General features: G+C 28.9%; 1 protein-coding gene across 7 annotated transcripts in view; it reads left to right on the forward strand.

Moving 5' to 3' along the window:
• The first annotated feature begins 6817 nt into the window (after positions 1–6817).
• Positions 6818–24264, forward strand: part of LOC107448853 (transcriptional repressor p66 alpha) — a 49042-nt gene continuing 31595 nt past the window's right edge. For 2 of the 7 annotated variants that reach the window (XM_043046078.2, XM_043046081.2), the window contains exon 1: positions 8086–8220. Coding sequence is in view for 1 of the 7 variants with exons in the window: in XM_043046073.2 (XP_042902007.1) it covers positions 8185–8220 (36 nt within the window). In the remaining 6 variants the exon portion in view is untranslated. Of the gene's footprint in view, positions 7657–7813; positions 8221–24264 lie in introns of those variants that run through there. The other 5 variants (XM_043046074.2, XM_043046080.2, XM_043046077.2 and 2 more) reach the window with 5 other exon arrangements.

Here is a 24264-nt window from a genome sequence, read left to right on the forward strand (position 1 = left end):
AAATGACAGATAAAAAGCAAATTAAGATTTTATTTTTTCACCACACAAACCTTATTTTTTAATTTGCTAATTAACAATCAAGCGTTTTGTGATGTAATTGTACACGAAAGTGCAATGCTAATCTGCCGAAATTTGCAGAGAAATTTCGAGTGATGAATAACAGAAATATTCCATTTATGATTGCACTATCCCCATGTCCCTCGTGTTTTTTTTTTTTTTTAAATAAATAAATAAATTTTTGAGGGACAGAATATATTTATAAAATCTTTTATGGGGGGGGGGGCATATTTTTTCTTAGATTTATTATCTCATCAATTCACATATCCGCNCAGTTTTAAAACAATAAAAAAGTAAATATTTATTATCTCTAAGGAGATACATATATTTAATAATATGATTATAATACATTAATAAAACTAATTACTATGTATAAATTTTCCGCTTTTGATGAAGCAAATTTACCAATAATATCATCAAAGTTGATCATTTCAAATTTTTCACCTTCCACACTTAAAAATGCTAAGTCACTTAGGAGACTTAGGCGATCTTGTCCCATCGTTGATCGTAGATATGTCAAAATTAATTTTAATTTGCTGAATGGACGTTCGCAGCTAGCAATTGATACTGAGATAGTCAGGAGTATTTGAAGTGCCACTCTCAGGTTTGAAAAAACATCTTCCATACAGGATTATAAAAGTAAGAGATTCTAATGGAGTTTTAAGTTCAATTTCTTTTCTACTGCGGAGTAACATTTTGGAGTCACATACTCCGATAAAGAGTTCTATTCCATTGAAATCTGTATTATAAAATTCACCCAAATTTTTTAAAAAAATTTCAAGGTCGTTATTAACATTATCCTTGTTTAATAAATTTTCAACGTCTAGTAGAAATCCAAATTTGAAATTAAGGTCACTTAATCGTGTACACATTTCTTGTTGGAGACGATCAAGAACACATTTCATAACGCGAGAAATTTCACTTTCTGCGTCTTCTTACACGTATGATAGTTTTGACAAGCGTAGAAAAAAGTTGTTGGTTTTAGGTTGTCCCCCAGATAAGCCATATTTACGAGCTAATATTTACGCCAATTTTACGGTAATTAGCCATATTTACGGTAATAAGCCATGTTTACGGTAAATTAAGAGCTCTTTGTTTAATTGAACACTGTTAACAAATTTTTTCATACCCTATTCACTGAATAATACAATCGTCGAGTAGATGTAGTAAGTAATCTTATTTGTTTTACTACTAACCAAGAATGCCTTGAACGATAGTAACACAGTGAAATATACACTATAATTTATGCTAACATTAAACTTATAACATTTAATAACATTTCATTTTTATTCAAAGCAGAGCGCGATGACAACGACGCAAAACTGAAAAATACAGGCACAAAATAACTTAAACGTTAATATTTCGGGTATTTACCTAATTTGTAGCGGAATTCCACAACCTGTCGCAAGTGTCACGGATATGTACAGTCACGGAAAAAAGTATCCGGAGAGTAACAAATAAAGAATCCTTAATTTTCTTAAACAGATAATTCTCAGGCACACAACAAATACGGCGTTTGAGTCCTTTCCTAGAAACAGGAAAACGCTGTATTTGATGTGTGTCTGAGAAGTATCTATATTAAAAAATAGACAATCATTCAGTTGTTATTTTACGGATATTTTTTTCCGTGACTCTACATATAAATATATAAGAGTGTTATAGTTATCGTTTTAAAATAACAAGCGTAAGCTACATTGCGTTTATAGAAATAAAAATAAATCGTGTTCTGAAAGAAAGAATGTTTGTACTTTGTACACTGTACAAACATACAAACACTTTATACACTGATGTTTGTACTTTGTACACTGCAAATATTTGGAGATAATATATGTAACCACACAGCGTAGATGCCATAAGGAAGTGCTGACAGACACAGGTCGAGTCAGCCCTGCCATTAGAAAAGACGTGTCATTTCTATTATGAATATATTATTACAGCTTGACTAGTGTTCCTTTTTATTTACGAATTAACAGTTATTATATTTCACTGGCACTAAATTTAAAATATATTTTCCAGAAATAAATTATAATAAAAATAAAAATTATCCAACAATTTTTTTGTTTTGTTGACCATTTGGCGCCCTTTTGTGAGTAGCCCCCCCTTGCTCCCCCCTCGCTACGCCACTGTATCCACTCTTGTCTTATGCAGTCGTTTGCTCGTTCAAGCTTATGATTTTTCAAACTTATAATTGGATAATTAAGGAACTACAAATCAAAAATGACTGTTAATATAAGAAATAAGCGTATTCAACCATAACATTATGAATCATGTTATTAAAATTCATTATTCAAATAGTCTCAAATGACAGATAAAAAGCAAATTAAGATTTTATTTTTTCACCACACAAACCTTATTTTTTAATTTGCTAATTAACAATCAAGCGTTTTGTGATGTAATTGTACACGAAAGTGCAATGCTAATCTGCCGAAATTTGCAGAGAAATTTCGAGTGATGAATAACAGAAATATTCCATTTATGATTGCACTATCCCCATGTCCCTCGTGTTTTTTTTTTTTTTTAAATAAATAAATAAATTTTTGAGGGACAGAATATATTTATAAAATCTTTTATGGGGGGGGGGGCATATTTTTTCTTAGATTTATTATCTCATCAATTCACATATCCGCAAGCACAAAATAATAAAACACATTTTATTTTATAACTAAGGTATTATCAAGCTATATAAATAACAGTTCTGTTTCTTATAAAACACTTTTATTCACAAACAACCAAACAGTAACAAATATGAAGTACCCGTAACGGGATAGTTAAAATATTATAAAACAAACTAAAAAAAACCCGTAACGGGTTATAAAAAAACTCAAATTCCAAAACAAAACTAATCTCTAAAAAAAACCAACTCTCTTTTTCTACAAAAAGTCTTCTAATTTTATCGTCTGCTTTTATTTTAGAGTTTATCTCTTCATGTGGTTAATTTATTTTATTCATGCTTTTGCTAGCCAATTATTTTTATAATATTTTTAGACTTTATAGTATTAATAAATAACGGTAAAATTTTACGGATAAAAATATCAGCAATACCATAATTTTTACAGGCATAAAATTTTGCGGAAAATAAAAATGTATTTTAGAGAAAATGAATCAGTTTTGAAACGTGTTCTACATAGAGTTGCTCATTTTTCTGCATAGCAATATATAATTTGATTTCAACTACAGTTAAAGACTTTTTTGTATTAAATTAATATAAGTTTCGCTGTTAAAAGATATTCTCATTACAAGCACAATTGGGTATACTATAGCCTACGTCACAGGTTGTGTCATTCCTACTAAATTTAACCCATGAAAGGCATTTTCTGCGAGCCTAACTTCAAGCCACAAATAAACAAACGAAGTGTTCGATCGTTTAAATAGCTGCTCGCCAGATTTTATTGCATTATAAAGAAAAGTTATTGAAACTAAATACAACTAAATAAACAACAACAACTAAAACAAATAACAACAACTACTAATAACAATAACTAAATAAACAACAACTAAATTCCATTCGTTTAGCATTGCGTCATATGTTGCTCCTACTAAATCGAAGTAGTTGTGTTTTTTTCATATTATACCCAATTGGTCACGTTTTATATGTAAAATATATATTTTCATTACCAGCACAGGTGTTTATGTTTCTTTAAAAAACAACAAAAACACATCTGTACTAACACATTTCTTTTTTATATTTCTCAAGAAATACTTAAACAATCATTCTATAACTTCAGAAATGTTTAGATCATGTGATTTTTCACACTTATCAATGTGTTTTAAAGCTTTTTTTTAGAGGTTTGAGGGGTCGATAGTAAATTGCAAACGGAAAATAATATTTTTGAACACCCTATGCCAAAAAATTGTAGCAGTAAAATGTGGACATTCTTATAAAAAACTAATTTCTTTAATCTTTTTCTATTTTTTGCTATAACTTTAAAAATATCTAATAAAATTAAACAAAACTTCTAGAGCAATTTAAAATTAAATTTTTTTAAAATTTAAAATTTGAGAAACAATTATTAAAAACTCTGCAAGATATAAATAATTAAAGTGGTTCTTTTATACTACCAATAAAATTTTAAATAAAAATAATTAAACTATAATTATATGAAAAGTACCAAGTTTCTCTATAATACATAGATTTTTATTTATATTGCGGGTGATAATGTTTCTCTGTAAAATATATTATGTTATTAAAAGCACAGAAGAATTTTATTTAAATCACAAGTGATCACGTTTCTTTGTAATATCTAGATTTTTTATTAAAAGTACAGGTCGCGATGTTTTTCTGTCAAATATATAAATTTGCTAAAAACACACATGAAGCTGTTTTTCTTTAAAATGCATAATTTAATTTTAAACACAGGTGATCACTTTTCTCTTTAATAATTTAAGTTTTATATAAAATACAGGTGATTTTTTTTCCCGTAAAATATACAATTTTATTAAAAGCACATAAAAACATGTTATCTGAAAATATTTAATTTTATTTAGAGCACTGGCGAAGACGTTTCTCTTTAATATGTAAATTTTTCTTAAAATTACAGGTAAGGATGTTTCTTTGTAAATTACATAATTTTATTAAAACAAAAATGAAGATGTTATCTTTAAAAAATATAATTTTATTTATAGCACAGATAATCACGTTTCCCTGTAATATTTAGATTTCTCTTAAAAGTATGAGTGATAATGATTCTCTGTAAAATATATACTTTTATTTAAAGCACAAGTGATCACGTTTTTTTCCCTTCTTTCCTTTTTTAAGTTACGAATTTTTTATTAAAAATACATGTGACGATATTTCTATGCAAAACATATAATTTTATTAAAAGCACAGATTAAGATGTTTCGGTGTAAAATACAAAAAAATTATTTAATGCATGGGTGATCATGTTTCACTAGCTTATATTTTATTTATTAAAATATAAGCTAGATATATTTTTTATTAAAAGCACAGCTTTCTCTTAAATGTACAGGTGATAATGTTTCTCTGTAAAATATATAATTTTTTTAAAGCACAGGTGATCCCTTTTTTATTTATTAATTATTTTTATTTTTAAGTTACGGATTTTTTTAAATTAAAAATACATGTGACGATGTTTCTATGCAAAATATATATTTTTACTTAAAGTCTAGATTAAGATGTTTCGCTATAAAATACATAAAATTTTTTAAAGTATGGGCGATCACGTTTCACTATAGTATATTTTCAATAAAAGCAATGATTATTTCATTTTTCTGTAAAATATATAATTTTATTAAAAGCACAGATTTCTTTTAAAAGTACCGGTGATAATGGTTCTCTCTCAAATATATAATTTTATTTAAAGTACAGGTAATCACGTGTTCTCTCTTTTTTTTAAAATTACGGATTTTTTTTTTAAATTAAAAGTGCATGTGACGATGTTTCTATGCAAAAGATATAATTTTACTAAAAACACAGATTAAGATGTTTCGCTGTAGAATAAATAAATAACATAAATTTAATAAAATAAATAAAATTATTTAAAGTATATGCGATAACGTCTTACTATAGTACATTTTTATTAAAGGCAAAGGTAATCCTATTTTCCTGTAACATATATAATTTTATGAAAAGCACAGATGAAGATGTTCTCTCGAAAATATGTAATTTATTTTAAGTACAGGTGATCACGTTTCTCTGTAATACAATACTTTAATTAATAGTAAAGGTAACGATGTTTCTCTTTAAATAGATAGCTTTATTTTCAGCTCAAATGAAGTTTTTCTATGAAATACATAAAGTGTCCACTAAAATTCGTATCCACCCTCTTAACTGCTGAACAGTTTCAGTTATAAGTCAGAAAAGAAAAGTAATGTCTATGAATAATAAAGTGAGAAAAATCTCCAAGATGAAACAGCTTACTTCCCTATAAGATGGAAAACTGTTATACAGTTTAAAACACTACCAGATAACAACGTAGTTAGTGCTCCTAACTACGGTACATAACAGATATTTCAATCCATTACTAACAGGACAGTATATTTCCTTTCATAGTTTACATCCGTTACTAAATGGAAATTACCTCTTTTTATAGTGGGAATTATATGTTTAGAAAGTGAAAATTATCTTCTTTCATAGAAGAAAATATGGTGGTGAGATTTAACATCAGTAGAAGACATCCGTTACAAAGTAGACAGTATCCCTTTTTACAGTATTCTGTTACAAAATTGAAATTATTGCTTTAGCAGCAGAAAACATCTATTACTAAGTTAAAAGTATTCCCCTTAAGAAAAACATCAACAAAGATGAAAATACATTTAATTTTGCAGCCGGAAATATCCATTTTAAACAGTGGGAAGCATACCTTTTTATAGTGGAAAGTAATGAGTAAATGCTGAACGAATTTTCTTATGCATATTTCTCTCGTTTTTTTTCTCCTTAAATTTTTGTAATAAGAGCAGTGCGTTATTTTGACTTACTTTAAGGTAAATCGAATTCTAAAGAGCAAATAATTATCCCTTAAATTAAGTAAGAGAAGTTTTATTATATTTGTGTTCTTTGCTCTATTGTCATATTAGGTATCGCATGTTTTCAAAAGAGTTTTTTTTTCTTTACATAAATTTTTAATATGAAGTTTGATAGTTATAGTACTTGCTTATAATGTTAGTATGAAAAAAAAATTAATCGCGGTATAGAAATACGAGAGTATTAACAGAGTCCGATTTATTATTGAAATTAATTTTGAGAAAAAGGAGGAAGAAAAATATCCCCCTCCCCCACTCTTAAGGTGCAAGGTACGGGCGCGCAGAAGAGTCTCAGCCCCTGGGGGAGCCGCACGCTGAATGACGTCTTTGTCATTAATCAGTTAGTACCAAATAGCCGACTGCTTACAACCAACGGTTTTATACACCTCCGAATGTCTGCGGGCCGAGCCGACGATTCTTCCCCCCTCCCTTTGAGGTTGCTATGCCAACAGCTCTACACTACTACTTCTGCCTCGTAGATTTTTTTGATTACCTCTGCTCGATCGGAAACATTAGATTTCAGCCCCCCTACATCTCATCCAATCATTGAAAGCAAAGATGTTTACAATAAACAATTGTTTACTTCGCCCGTGCTACTTTTAGCGAAAACCCCGTGCACACCGATTCTGCTGTGAATGCGTGTATGTGTGTGCGTGTGACGAGACGATGTAAAGAGAGAGAGAGGAGGAGGAGAGGGTGAGAGTAGGGGGAAAAGAGTAGAGAACGCCATGTTGTATAAAATTGTTTGAGTTAGTCTGATGTGACGAGCGGGGGATCCCGAAGTCAGCTGATACGGAAGTAAACAATTTCGGATATTCCCTTTCCCCTTCATCCTAAAGTGAATAAACTCTTATGAATATCAAGATATAAGGATACTAAAGGATTATGTGCCATACAAATACCCGATCAATTTATAGGAATATCGCCAACCCGATCGGAAGAACTCCAGTGTAATTAGTCCCCAGAGTATAATCGAGCTGGCGGTAGCGGGGAGAAAAATAAGCGAAGGGTCTCAGAAAACGTCGCGATTGTTGCCTGACCTTCGACACTTTTTTTCCATATCTACCCTTTCTCTCGATTATCGACGTCCACAGACGACTTCAGGATAGATTTGCCAAGGTAAGTACCTATATTTCTTACATTTCAAGAGTGATGATTCTCTACATAAACATTCTTAAAGGTGAGAGAAGTTGAAGAGCTAAGTTGGTAATGTGGCGCCAGCAGCTATAGCAATGCAACATCCCGTGGCGATTTTTACTATGGCGGTTGCGCGAGCACTGTTCTTAACCCTAGCAGCTGAATGTAGTATAGTGTGACGTTCTATGTTCGGCGAATGGGAGCCCTGCTGAACGGAAACTGCTTTACACATTTCATTTTTGATGGACAGCTACTCCAAAACCACACCACCATGCTTTATTTTATCATTTGCTTTTTATATATTTTTCACATTGATGTTCTCTTAAATACTATTTTCACTGTAATTCAAAAACGAGAGCGTTTATTTACGCTTTCATTGAAAAATGATACCATGAATGAGGAACATAAACAAACACTTTTATAATACTGTATTATTGTTTACATTATTGTTCTGTTCCACAAGTTTATACATTACTAAATAATGCTGTAAACTGACCAGTTTGATTTAGAATGCACAATTTCATAGCTAGCATATCGTGCTCAATGGTGACCGCTTTTCATTATAATTTAATTTTGTTTACATTATTGTTCAAACGTTAATACTTTTACAAATCAATACGTTAACAAATAAAGCTATAAAGTGACCATTGCGATTTAGAATACAGTTTTTGATCACATCGTAGCTGTTACATTAATAGCGAACGTGTTTACTATATTGTTCTATGTCACTAATTTATTTGTAACTATTGAAAGCTATAAACTGACTTTAAACTTAATTTAATTCTTAATTATTGTTGTATTTCACAATTTGAAACATTGCTAATTAAAGCTGTAAACTGTCCTGTTTGATGTAGAATGCAAAATTTCTTAGCTAGTATGTCCAGTTCAATGTCGACCACTTCTTAATAAACTTCATTCATTATTGTTTACATTATTGTTCGATTTTTTAACTTGTTGAGTCATTTACATTAACAAATAGAGCAATGAACTGACCAGTGTGATTTAGAATACACAGTTTTGTATGATATGTTTTTTGTTGCATTTATAGTGAATGCTTATTTAATAATATATTGCTTACATTATTGTTCTACTTCACTAATTTATGCATCACTATTTAAAGCTATAAACTGACTAGTTTGAATTTGAATATTTAATTTTGAATACTCAATTTAGTACTATTAGTTGCACTGCTTTTCTAATAATCTATTATTAAAAATATAGTTTCACTAGCAGCTAATTTATCAGTGAGCTTTTCTTTTTATTCATATGAAATATAAAGTTTAGACTTTTTAGTAAGACATATGTTTAAATTTTTATGTATTGTAACTTGTAATATCGCTTTTGATTTTAGACAGATTAGTGACATAACTAAAAGTGATTCGGATACCAATTATTCAGCATATGGCCTTAAGGGAAAAAATATAATAATTATCCATAAGAAGTGTTAATGATAAATAAAAAACTGACTAACAGCTATAAGAAAAAATAGAGCTATGAAATTGAAAAAATGAAAGATAAACATAATTTTTTTTTTCATTAATTCTCCTAACAAAACTTTAAGTGCTAAAAATTATAGATCCGGAATAAAAAAGTATTAATAAAACATTCAAAGAAATATAAGTCTATCAGAACGACCCTTAAAAATTATTACGCTCTCAAAAAACAAATGATCTTCTATAGAAGATCTTAAAAATATCTAAAGAAAATAAAGCTCTATCTAAAAGAAAAGTTAATAAAAAAAAGCAAAAAAAATGTTTTTTTTAAAATTTCCGTAACATAATTGTAGCATTAAAAATCGCAGATTTCTATGTTACGGATAATCTATATTATGGTACAGGAAAAAAAGTGACAAAAAATATAGTAAATCAGAAACTTTCTTTTTAACTGCTGCACTTTTGCAAGCAGAAAAACTTCAAAATGGAAAAAAAATAAAAACTTTCTCAATTTTTAAAATAGAAACTGGAAAAAAAAAGACAATTGACTTGCCTGAATATAATAAAAAAGAAATCAGCAGTGCAAAACTCGTGGTTCGAAGTAATCTGTTATAATTCTTCAATTTTCACTTTACCATTAGTCTTCCAGGACATTTGCAAGCCGTGTATGCAAGTTTTAGAATTTCACAAAAATTTTTAAAAACTATTTCTAATAATGTTTAGTTTTAAAAATACTATTTTAATTAATATTAACTAAATCTATTCAAATTCCAAAAGAAACAAAACTTTACCGAGCATTCAGCCGACCGAATATTCGGTAAAAGGAGCGATTACAAAATATTCGTTGCATCCCTGAGATAGATATATCTAGGCCATTGTTGTTATAAACATGGTGCTTAGTGTTTTTAAAAAGTGCTTAAGGGTGTTTATTTTTGTTTTTTTAAAAGCTCTGAGGGTGCTTTTTTCATTGGGTGTTTTTGAAAAGTGCCTAATTTTCCCTTTCAGAAAATGAGATTTTTTTTCTTTACCATGTGAATTTTCGCTATGTATTATGCAATAGTGTGCTTTTCACATTTTTCTATTTAACGTTTTCACTATTCATTCAGCCACAATCTATTAGCGTATGAAAGCGCCAATCATTTTACAGGTTTGATGAAATACTTGCGAGTCCGCGTGTGCAGTGACTGAGCTGGGTTTGGTGAGATTATTGCACTCTCATGTGCAACTCTGCTGCATTTTGCAAGATATTCTCAATTTCAGGTTTCATTTTCCACCCTCTGAAATTGAACCGAAAAATTTCTCTATATTTTTATGGTGGCTATAATATCAATAAAAGAGTTCTTTTTCAGAAACTAGTTATTTTATCGTGATCATGTTAATTCATTGAAATTTATTTTGCATTTTGTTAATGTATATAGTGTTTAAAAATATTTTTTGAGTGCTTAAAAAGTCCTTAAATGGTGTATATTTTTTGCTGAAATATTTGGCTTTGCACCTGTGTACATAATATATTTCTTTTGGATATCAATATTTTTTTATAAACAATAATATTTAAAAAACATATATATATATCTTGGTATTTAAGCCATAACCAACCATTACAACATAACTACTCAGTTTATGTTTTGTTGATTAAAAAACAAACCCATGTTCTTAATTTTTTTAAGGTATTAACAAAATTCAATAAATTAACTTTTTTGACAGTCGAACATTTAAAAATGTCCTATCAGTAGGATAAATTCATAATGTTTGTTGATTTATAATTTTCATTTTTGGGTTGAAGGAAAATGTTTAAAATTATTTATTTCTACAATGTATTTACTATTGATATATTTAATTATTCTTTAGCTTTTTTAACTGCAAAAACTAAAGTTTATTGATGTTGAATGTCCAATGATTTTAGGTGATTTGTGTATAATTTCATTATGATGTTATGACTATGGTAATCAGGGATGCAGAAAATTCTATTAGTATTCACATAAAGGAAATTTTTTTTAAAATGCTTGCATTGAAATGTTTCTAGACAACTAAGATTTTATCTATATAAAGAAAGCCAATTTTAAGGTAAAACAAGATAAGTCTATAACTAGTGTTATATCTTCAAAGTACTGCTAAATTTAAAGAGATTTATGCAGGTATGTCTAATAATCAGTATAAAATTTTATAACATTGAGCACTTTTAAAAAATATCAACAATTTTCAAACTAATTTTGTTAAAATTGGGTGACATTGAAAGGTTAAAAATATATAGTACACTCGAATCTGTTTATCTCGAACCTCACGGGAAAGGCGAAAAATTCAAGATAAAGAAGAGGTTTCGAGTTATACAGGTACTTTAAAAAAATTAAATTTAATTAAGAAATTCTATTAAAAGTGCTTTAATTGTTTTTAGTAGAAAAACATAGACATTTCTTTAAATTAATTATAACACATACATCTATTTCTATAACACTGAAAAAAAATTTCTAAGATTTTTGGCGTATAACCTTATTTGTTTCGATTATTCTTTTGAGTTTAGAAAGATCGCAAATTTCTTATAGCCAACATTTTCCTGGGATTCTAGAGTAGTTTATAAGAATTCTACAGCTTTTTCTACTTGTTTTGCATTCTATTTTGATTCATCAATATGATCTTCAGCTTCTTCATCTGATATTCCTTTGACATAATCTATGATTTCCGCATCTGTCTGTGTTCCTCATGTTGCCAGGCAGTTGTCCACTTGTAAAAATATTCAAAATTAATGTCAACATTAAATCCAGATTTTATTGCATTCCATTCTGGCAAATCTGGCACTGCATTTTCAGCGTTAACATTTTCTTCTTCTTTACTGATGGCTTCATCAACCTCTTATTCATCATCTTCACAGCTATTTTTAAAACCAGCTTTTTAAAGCCATTTTGGATAGTTTTTAGAGACACATTTCTCCAAGCAAAACAGTAATTCTGATAGTGTCTAACTTGCTTCATTGATGGCATCTACAAGTTTGCATGGCAACTGTTTTCTATAGCTTTCTTATCTATGTTGATGTTGAAAAGCTAACCCCTGATGGTCACTACTCATTAACCCCTCACTTACTGCCAGAATCATTATATGTATTCCTTTCTGGTTAAGGAAGTGCAGAGATAGTAATTGAAATTCCAAGAAACTCTCTCTACCTGTTCATCCCTAGTTCCTGTGGATTCATGAAATTTATCACTGTCTACGAGTTCTACTGATAATGAAAGTTTTGACATTTGTGCTCTATTATTAGAAATTCGAGAAACAGAGGTTTTGAAAAAAAAATTCAACATAAACATGGAAAATACATTGATTTTAGACAGTAAATCTAGGGAATTTTAGAAATTTCGAGATAAAGAGGTTCAACTGTATATTTATTTATTTAATATATAATCACAAACACACATGTATGTATGTATATAATATATTGTATGCATATGTCAGCCGTTAGTAAATAATAATGAATAAGAAGAATTTAATAAAATATTGAGTGACTTCACTTGAACTTATTATTTGATTAGAAAAACTTGTTTGCAACTGAAGATCTATCTTTACTTAGACTCTCAACTAGCATCAATAGAATACATTATTTGTAAAAATTATTCATTATAATCCTAAATTTGAAAGTACAAATTAACGCATTATTATAATAGAAATAGGAATTGCTCATTCAGAGCAATTACATTCAGTTAAAAACAATTATAATTAATTATAATTTATTTCACTTCTTAAATGAAAATCAAATAAATTTCTAAGTTATCTATTTTCTTAGAGGCATTCTGGAATATTCAAAAGGTCCCACAAAAAAAAAAAAAAAAAAAAAAAAAAAAAAAAAAAAAAAAAAAATTAAAAANTAGTAGAAAAACATAGACATTTCTTTAAATTAATTATAACACATACATCTATTTCTATAACACTGAAAAAAAATTTCTAAGATTTTTGGCGTATAACCTTATTTGTTTCGATTATTCTTTTGAGTTTAGAAAGATCGCAAATTTCTTATAGCCAACATTTTCCTGGGATTCTAGAGTAGTTTATAAGAATTCTACAGCTTTTTCTACTTGTTTTGCATTCTATTTTGATTCATCAATATGATCTTCAGCTTCTTCATCTGATATTCCTTTGACATAATCTATGATTTCCGCATCTGTCTGTGTTCCTCATGTTGCCAGGCAGTTGTCCACTTGTAAAAATATTCAAAATTAATGTCAACATTAAATCCAGATTTTATTGCATTCCATTCTGGCAAATCTGGCACTGCATTTTCAGCGTTAACATTTTCTTCTTCTTTACTGATGGCTTCATCAACCTCTTATTCATCATCTTCACAGCTATTCTTAAAACCAGCTTTTTAAAACCATTTTGGATAGTTTTTAGAGACACATTTCTTCAGGCAAAACAGTAATTCTGATAGTGTCTAACTTGCTTCATTGATGGCATCTACAAGTTTGCATAGCAACTGTTTTCTACAGCTTTCTTATCTATGTTGAAAAGCTAACCGCTAATGGTCACTACTCATTAACCCCTCACTTACTGCCAGAATCATTATATGTATTCCTTTCTGTTTAAGGAAGTGCTGGGATATAGTAATTGAAATTCCAAAAAACACCCTCTACCTGTTCATCCCTGCTTCCTGTGGATTCACGAAATTCATCACTGTCTACGAGTTCTACTGATAATGAAAGTTGTGACATTTGTGCTCTATTATTAGAAATTCGAAAAACGGAGGTTTCGAAAAAAAAAATCGACATAAACATGGAAAAAACATTGATTTTAGACAGTAAATCTAGGGAATTTTAGTAATTTCGAGATAAGGAAGTTCGAGATAAACAGGTTCACTTGTATATTTATTTATTTAATATATAATCACAAGCACACACACATATATATATGTATGTATGCATGTAATATATGGTATGCATAAGTCAGCCATTAGTAAATAATAATGAATAAGAAGAATTTAATAAAATATTGAGTGACTCCACTCGAACTTATTTGATCAGAAAAACTGGTTTACAACTGAAGATCTATCTTTACTTTGACTCTCAACTAGCATCAATAGAATACATTATTTGTAAAAATTATTCATTATAATCTTAAATTTGAAAATACAAATTAAAGCATTATTATAATAGAAATAGGAATCACTCATTCAGAGCAATTATATCCAGTTAAACAATTATAATTAAATTCAATTCTTAAATGAAAATCGAGTAAATTTCTAAGTTAGTTAATTTCTTAGAGGCATTCTAGAATATTCAAATGGTTCCACAAAAAAAAAAAAAAAAGTCTCAAGGCGAGCAAAGTCTAACCATAGTCCCTTGTCCACTAAAGTATGACTCAAGCTAAGAGAAAAATTATCCTCTTTGGACATGCATTCAATGTTGACATTCAAACTCGTGCAGACTTAAAAAAATTACTATGCATTCTGTAGTTATTTTTAAGCTGTAAATTTTGAACAAGCATGGTTAAAAAAACAAACCAGGACTCTCTTTCTGGGGCGAAGGGGTCAATAAATTAATACATTTTAGGTGATTTTAAAATTAGTTATTAAATATATACCCATAGCTGCCAACTCTACTGGATTAAATTCTCCTGGTTTTTGTACATTTTAGAAAATTTCCTAACATTGAGTAAGTTTCCTAAAAAAAAATCACTATTGAAATAGAATTTTTGTACAGATTATTTCTTGCTTTAATATTTAAATAAGTATTACTAATGCTACATAATAAAGCAAACCTCATTTATCGAAATCAGTTTAAAGTTTTGTTTGTTATAAAATATTCAGCTCTTTTTTAATTAATTAAAAAAAAATCTTTTACCTATCTTTTATGAATTAAATGCCTAATTAATATTTGAAATAATGAGTAAAGATTAATACATAACATTTCAAGTATGTTTTATGCACAATCACAATTGGAAAATATTGCAGTTTTTCTATTTTGATGACTGTAAAAATACCTTAAGCTCCCTATGTGTAAAATATTAAGTACATTGTATAACAATTATCATTAAATTTATATTTAGTAAAATCTATGTGACTTTCCTATCCATGTTGGCAGCTATGTATACCTTTTAAAAAAAATAGATTTTAAATGTTCATTATTTTCAGTTTAAATCATAGAAAAAAACTTTCAAGTTGTTTACCAATTAATAATTTTTTTTAAGGAAGAAATTCTGCTCAGTAGATAGTATTTTAGCATACCTTTAATTATTTTTTATAAATTGCGAATTTTTCTCTTGTTTTGACAATGTGTGAGAATTACTTTTTGAAAGATATGTATATAATAGTATAACAGGGTAATTTAAAAAACTGTAGAGGATCAGTTCAGTTATTACATAATATTATAATATAATGTTTAAAACTAATTTTAGAAAACTTAGAATTAAGTTTTTACTACTAAGTTATACTTAAACAAATGAGAAAAAAAGAAAAATGGACAGAATAATTCGACTTTATTTTAATGTTTTCCTTTAGAGAATCATTAATTAAATAAAAAGTATATTGGATTTCTGAGTTTCTGATAGCTTCTGTTAGGGTTGCCATGATATAATTAAAATCATTTGATTTTTTTTCTTGAAAAAAACTCTTAACATAATTTTTATAATATTTAATATGAGCAAACATAGTAAAAAAATATTATTAATCTGAGCATAAAAAATTTTAATACATTTTAATTAATAAAAGTATTCTTAAGGGTGTGATGTTATGAAATCTGATATGGCTGGTAAAAAAAAAGAAAAATCCAAACATTCTGTTAAAAAAAAAGAAAAAAAAAACCGCAAAAAAAATTAGCAAATTTTCAAAAATAAAATTTTTGCAAAATTAAGTAAAAGGGCTTCTTCTATTGCCAGTTTTGAGTACTTGTGTACTAATGATCAAATGCATGTTGTAATAAATCATTCAAGCTATCCCCTATTTTTTAAAATTTTATGATTTTCATGATCTATTTTTTAAAATTCAAAAATTTTTATCTTATAATATGCATATTTAAAAGTTTAAAAGGCACATCTTAAATACCCAAATTCGTTAGTACTGTACATTGTTAAAAAATTTTTTTGTCCTTGCGTAAACGTGGTGGCAACAATGTGAGTTTTTTAAAATATCGTTAAAAGGATTTTTTTTTTTTCTTAGCTCTTTTTAACATCGTCATTGCATATGTAGGAATGTCTTAAGTATACGCATGGAAGTCTTGAATAAGCATTTCACGTTTGTTTTGTCATTATTGATTGGATATTTTTATTTATGTATTTTGTTTTTCTCTCTGTTGAATCAAGAGTCATGACTAAAGTCTCGTTGTGTAACAGTTTTTTTTCTTATCTTCATTGTTGAACAGTTTCTTTTGATTATTTTTTAACTACAAAATCAAGTTTTTGTTGTTTATTTCTCATTTTGAGAAGGAAATTAAACGTCAAGTTTCATAACATTTATTGTTTAATACCTATTAAAAGCAAAATTTCTCAATTTCGTTCTGGGTCGTTGTGTACTCATAAAGTGCGATATTTTATGAGCAATTTTTTTCTTTGCAATTGTTTAAATGAAATTCTGCTGTGTAATTTATTGCAATTCGTGCTTTATTAACTTACATTATTTCGATACTAATGATGATCTGAAAGTTGTTGAAAAATGCCCTTAAATATATATAAAGGAAAGCTATTAGTGCTATGGCATTTAAACTTTCGATGTCTTGTATTGACTTATTATTTTATTTTAAAGAGTCGTAACTTATGTTTATAAATATCTATGTAAAGAAAAGACACTCACCTCCGTCGCAATTTTAGATGTTCAACTCAACGTCATATTTTGTTTTTCTGCGCGAAAACTATATAACTTCCAAACTTGAAGTAAAAAACGCCATGCGGGCTGCTCTACAATCCGCCGGAATGCTTCTTTGTAGTTAAATTAGGTCAACTGAAATAGTCATATTTATTTATAAACGGAAAACTGATTTTTTTTTTCTTCCAAAATTCCAATTTGTTAGAAAATTAACTGAAAATTTTAAGTGCTATTTTTGCGAATTTTTATCACTTTTTTTACATTGTGTTTTGCTGAGTAAAATTTATTAAGACTTAGAAATTTGAAGTTACGAAGAAAAATGGTGCACTAGAAAAGAAAGACTAAAGGTTTGACATTTAGCTACTAATTAAATGCAAAAATAAAACGTGAATTATCATACCATTCAAGCGTAAGAAAATATGTTGTTTCTTAACTAAGGCAGCTTCTCTTTTTTGAGTAGAATATTCATTTTGCCTTAAAACAAGTGTTATATTTGGCATTGTTTCATCACAGCTAAAACTTTCATCTAAACAAAGGTCTAAAAAATAAATATGGCTATCCACTGTTCCAACAACAACAATGCCAAACATATACCTTAAACGCCGATTTAAATAATGAGTCTCCATACACACTCCTCCATCGCCACTAACAACATCTAATGACGATACCTAAATAAAGATTAATAAAGAAAGTTATTCCTTTAATAAACAATTCCTAATAGTGACAAGTGCAATGGAAGCATGTCATACATTGTAAGTAGGGAAAAAACTTTGCCATACAAAGATATAGGCCAAACAATTTTTTTCCAGCACACAAACGGAAAAATAACAAGACATTAAATGAAGAAATAAAAACTGAGATTCTTGATTTCTGAAGGTTAAACAATGATTACGAGAAAGAAACTTTAAACTATGAAACATTTATTAGCTTGTTTCTTACATTAATTTGTGAGGGGAGAGTAGATATCGACAATGTCATCCTTCATCTATGAAAAGGTACCCCAACATAGAATNTTTGCGTCATGGATTTAATTGGTATAACCGTATAAGTTTACTAGTCTAGTGTAAATACAAAAATTGTATTTTCTGCTTTGGGGAATTTATTCCTATAAGTTGACTGAGTTGCTGTAAATACCTTAATAGTCAGTACGGTATTTTGGATTTTTGAAGTTTAAATTTTCCAGCCTGCTGAAAATACAAAAATTCTATCTTCTGCATTAAGAAATAAATGTATTCGTTTAAGTTTACTAGCCTGATGTCCGTGCAAAAAAATGTATTCCTTGCTTTTTGGAATTTATTCTTACACGTTTACTAGCCTGTGATGATAGGAAAATTTTCTTTTCTGTATTATGTCATTTATTTATATAACTTTCTTTGAATGTTTTACTATTTTTAAAAATAATGTCAAATGAGTCAAAATTAGGGGGAAAAATCTCGTTTCTAACCTTCCATAAGTGGCCAGAGAATTTCATTGGCCTCTTGCCAGTGTCTGCAAACCTACCTTTGTGGCAAACCAAAAATTTTCATGTATTCTTTTTCTTTTCTGTTTCCCCCCCCCCTTCGTTTTGGCTGCTTTCCAATGGAATCTTCATTGTTTAGCTCTTCTGACGGTATTGCTTGCAGGAAGCCCATAGGTAAAGATCTCTTTTTGTTCGAAAAGTGACATTGTCCCATACCCATCGTCAGGTAGGTGTGAAAACACCGAGAGAGGCACGATGTGTGAAAAAAAACCTTCGATATTTCTTATGGTTGGGAATTTCATATAAACTTGAAACGCAGGGTTATAATTAATAGAAATAATATTTTGAACTACCTCAAAAATGAACCAGACAATTGTTATTCCTGTTTTCACATTTTTGTTACTATTTCAAATTTTTAAAAAATGTTTTTGGTATTCTGATTTGATTTTATAACCGCCATTTAACAGCCGACCCTATTCTGAATTGACGACTACCAAAATTCAACTCCGTATCCTTGCAATTAGAAAGAGAAGGGAAACTCCTGTATCAAGAAGTATTGGGAGAAATTTGCTTTCGTGGCGGACTTTTTTAATGGAACTAATCTGCATTTGCTTTACCTGTAGAGGAACCATGTAAACCTCTCACGGTTAGCCTGGCGGCAAGGGGACTCTAACCCATGATATCCATATACCACTAAGGATATTTTGCGTCTGTATTGTGGTCGGTGCGAGCCGGGTGCGGAATTCGTATCTACCAACCAAGGCTGGGATTCTCCTCATTGGAAGGCGAACGCTGCATCCTCTGAGGCACCCTGGCTCTGCTTTACAAATTAACTGTTTTTTCGTTGTTGTGAGTAATGTAAAACTAAATAGACATGTGGTGCGGCTCTATCCCATGATACGTCTACCGCTGAGGATATTTTATGCCATCTCGCACCCGGTACGACATATCGCCAATAGGTCAAATGCAACTTTATCAATCTGATTGTTAACTCTTGCAACCGCAAACGTAAAGACTGTGTTTAATCGGTTTGCGCGTTGTATCTTCTAAGCCCACTCTTAAATAGAGCCGATAGCTTAAGTAATCTATTTTTTAACATCCTGTAATATCAAGAATAAGAATACGTTTTTAAGACCTCTTACATCGCTTAGTTTTCTACGTTAAATCACACTGCACAAAAGCCGTGTAATGGGTAAAAGCGATTTTTCATTTTTTTAAAATATACGTGTTTAATTGTTCTATTAATTAATTTCAAAATATTTAAATCAGCTGATAGTTTTAAGACAAAACGTTTATGCAGTGGTTTTCTTATTTCATAGTAAATAATTCTTCTTAACAAAATAAATAATCCTAAACAAAAATTTTCTTACAATCCTCTACAATTTTACCAAAATTTTATATGGACTGTCAGAAGCTTAATAGACAAACAAAGAAAAAAATATTTCTTTTCAAAAGGAGAATGTTTATATTGTACTTGGGACTATTGTGAAATAAGCAAAAATGTAAACAAAAAAGAAAAATCTGTTATAGGTAGATTTGTTTATTTTGTGAATCACTTATGGTTTTATTAAAATATTTTAAGTATTTCCATTTTCAATATGTAAATACAAAACTGGTCCTTAGAAACAATTATTGCGTAGTGTAAAGCATATACTTTATAAGTAAAACTGCGGTTCTGTGAACAGAAATAGGGTAGATTATAGATTTTGATGAATTCAGCGATAAAGAATGCAGATTATTATTATAATTATTAATATTTAAGAAAAATATTATTGTACTTCTATTGATTACTTAACTTTTTTATAAACTAAATTGTATAGTTAAAATATAAATAAAATAAGCTAACGTAAAAGTGCGAAATCTTCCTATTAAAGAGATTTTTTGCGTAGCGTCCCGAACGCTATTGTATGTCTTGTATTGCACAGAAATTCATATCATTTTTTTAAATTCATATCAGCTCTCTGTAGCTTGCACAAACCTTACGTGCGTGAAAGTGTGAGCTTTGTGAAATTAAACATTTCTCTTAATATCGAAATTATAAGATTCGTTGCTCAGTACTAGAATGCAACATTCTTTTTTCGTTCTTTCCTGAAAAGAGAGAGAAAAAAAAAGCGATGATTTATGACGCAATGATTTAAATTTAGTTATCTATTGTTAGTGATGATTATTTTTTTTGTTTAGTCAGTGCGAACCTATTTTTCTGAAAGGTTAAGATTTTTCCCATCCTTTTATTCTACGTCAGAACTTCCCCCTTTCTGTAGATCACCTCATGATTTTTAATGTGAAACCAAAGCAGCGTTCTTCTTAGCTCAATCTTTCTATTTATAGTTTCAAGAGGATATTATTTCCCAGCAGTTAAACAGAACGGAAGATTCACCAATTGTAGGAAACATTTTTTTTCCTTCTTTTTTATTTATTTATTTCGTTAAGTAAAGGGAGAAAAAAGAGGATTGCCTGATCACGTTTTTCATCTTTTCTATTTTTTTTATATTTTATTAATCCACCAAATTTTAGTCTTATAATTTCCTTTTCAAATTCGATGATTAAAATGGTGGACCCAATTTTTACTCGTTTAAAATTTGGTCCCGAATACCCGGAAAATATTGGTATTGATACTAAGTAAATATGGGAGTGTTCAAACATTACGTGAGCAAGGCGTGGAAATGTGTCCGTGTACAAATTGCCTGTTTTTGCTGGTAAGGGGGGAGGAGGTGCCTTAAATTGTTAAAAACATGTTGTAAGTAATGCTTAGAAGGTTTCCTGTTGATTTCAAATCATACCTTTATGTTTTTTTTATGCCATTTGAATTAAATTTTTTTAATTGAAGAATAATTTTAAAATATTCTTAATATTTGATAACTTGAAATATAAGTTTTTACAAATATATTTGGAAATAACATTTGATTATTGTTAAAAATCATTTTAAGAAAAGGATTAGGTATCACACTTTTTCTCACCCTTTAGCACCTAGATGAACACCTACTTATTACAAGAAAATTCTTTCTTTGGATATTAATGAATTATGGAACTATTTATTGCAAATGATACAAATATGGTTTTGTAATCCATAGATAATTCAAATTAATTAATTTATTTATATCTGTTTTTTCAACAATTTTGTTTTTATTTTCCATAGTTCAATCATGCAGACTCCAAAAAAAGTGTTTAAACTATTCCGAGATAGTTACTAATTGAAATAATTCTAATAATTATTCATCCAAGTATTATTATCTGTTCTCATAATTATAAATATTTGTCTGAATAATTTTCAGAATATCAGACTTCTTCTCCCTCCCCCCTCTTTATCAAACTTTTCCTCCCCCCCCTCTTTATCAGACTTCTCCCCCCCTCAGAATATTACTTTTTTTCACTTATGAACCTAACTTAGTAAATGATAATTTTTAATCATGTATTTCTTTTCCTTTTTTTCATTTTTTATTATGTGTAATTAAAAATAAATTTATTTTGTTTGAAATCATTAAATATTAAAAATAAATTATTACAAATATGTTTGTATGAAATCATTAAATATTAAAAATAAATTATTACAAATATATTTGTATGAAATACTGAAATAATGCAAAATTATTTTGAGACAAAGATATTGATATATCTCACACATTCATATCTAAACAGTTTATTACAAGCAGATTTTTAAGTGAATGACTCAATATTCATGAATTAGGGAACTGTGACTAACGATATGCAGCGTTGCAAATAATACAAATTTTGTTTGGTAATTTATGAATCCGAATATAATTTATTAACGATTCATTTGTTAGCATTGCTTTTTCAGTACTTCTGTATTCTTTTTCAATAATTCATACAAACTTAAAAAACATTTNCACATTCTGATTTCCAATCGTATATTTTTTTGCCTTTCCTTTTCTTTTTTTGGTACGTCCGATTAGAAATAAAGTTATTTTTTATCTAAAATCATACTCTTAAAAAGTAGCTTCGATATATTCTGTCAATCCGTTGAAGGGTGACCGGGAAAACTTAAAAATCTTTAGTTGGCGGACAAGTTTCCAATAATTGTTGATGTTGCTTTAAGAATATGTTTAACTTTACCAATGGCTAAATGTTCAGTTCAGAACGAGCATTTTCTTTATTGAAGCGTTTACAAACACCACATCGATTTTTACTCTTGCAGAAAAAATTAGGCTCTTAGCTGTTACATAGTTCTCCCTAGGAATAAAGGGCAGGTGCTTAATCACAGAAAGTGGCTTTTTGAGTTTTCAAAGGCAAAATGTTTCATATTCAAAAATGTTTAATATTCATCATGTTCAAAATGCTCATATCAAAATGTTTAATATTCATGTAATAACTGAATATAATCCCCAATCCTCTTATACTAATTTATGTTTATATTTCAAAAAATAATTCTTACTCACTATCAAAATAATGGAAAAATTTGTAGTTCATAAAAAATAATTGATGACATGCTAAAAAACAATCTCTGTGAATAATTTTTTTCCAAAAAAAGTAAACTTAAAAAAAAAAAAAGTATTTGTTGAACAACTGGAAAGCTTTTTTCTATAATTTAAACTGAAAATTATAAGAAAATGGAGCATTTAAATGTGTATTTAATATCATACATACGCAATTTTTTAAATCAAATATTATACATTTAAGAATTATTTAAATTTTCTTAATGCGTAACACATTAAAAGTGAGTTCTAAGTTGTGCTATTTAAAATATGTCAATTGAAATTATTAAAAATGTGAGTGATTTTGTTTCCAGTATTCGTCCGAAATGAATATTCTGTGCTGAGCAGTATAGGCTAAATAACAAATATTTGTATGTTGCATCTTTAATTTAGTAGCAGCAATCGCTGAGCAGAATCTTGTATCTATTTACAATTTAAAAGCTTCTTGAAAGGGTTTTTAGCAATTTTTGTAACAGGACCCTATTTGCACAAATTCACAAAAGCAGAACCCTTTTTGAAAGAATGCGACTTAACGCTTATTTTATATTCGCAAATTATGAGTAGTTTTTTCAGAATTTTACAAACATCTCTGATATATATATCAGGGATCTGTCCAGACATTTTGTGAAAGGTCTGTTTTTCGTGAAATTGTGAAAAAATTACTCACATTCTTTCAACCAGGGTCCGCTTTTATGAATTTGTGCAAATAGGGTCCGGTTATTGCAAAAAACTTTTTCAAGGAGTTTTTAAATTGTAAATAGACACAAGATTATGCTCAGCACTGTAAAATTATAATAAAAAAAATTAAATTTTCAAAAATAAACAGCAATTGCTGCTTTTAAATTAGAGATGCAACTTACCAATACAGTCGAACTCGTTTATAACGAGCACGAAAGGACCGTATCATTATACTCGTTAAATCCGAGTACTCGTAATAAACGGGTCCATAAGGCAGGCGTGCAACCAGAAAAGGGGGGGGGGTTGGGAGGTCAAGTGATTGTGTTTACTTAAAATTTAATTAATACTTACTTACTTTAATTACATTAATTAATTTAATTAAATACTTTGCATAATTTAATGACAACTGCTCCCCCCCACAGTCAGCAAAAAATTTCTAGTTACGCTACAGTCTTAAAGGGCAATTAAGTTTCATTTCGCGCATTTATTGATTTCGAAGCGCATTTCTTATCATTTTGAAAAAAAGATGAGACAGAAAGATGAGAAAAAAGATTGCAAGACAGAAAAATATTGCTCGCTAAAACCGGGTCTTGTTCGTTAAAAGCGACTTCTGTTCCCTAGACTTAACATTGATCCAACCAAATATTCACGTTTCCCTCTCTAAATTCAAGTTCTCGTTAAATCCGAGCTCGTTATAAACGAGTTCGACTGTATTTGGTATTTAGCCTAGACAGAATATTCATTTCGGACGAATAATTCAAGAAGCGTCTGCCGAAGACAAAACTTAATTCGTTTACATCCATCTTTCTTAAAAGC

This window comes from Parasteatoda tepidariorum, chromosome 10, assembly GCF_043381705.1.
Source record: "Parasteatoda tepidariorum isolate YZ-2023 chromosome 10, CAS_Ptep_4.0, whole genome shotgun sequence".
NCBI lineage: Eukaryota > Metazoa > Arthropoda > Arachnida > Araneae > Theridiidae > Parasteatoda > Parasteatoda tepidariorum.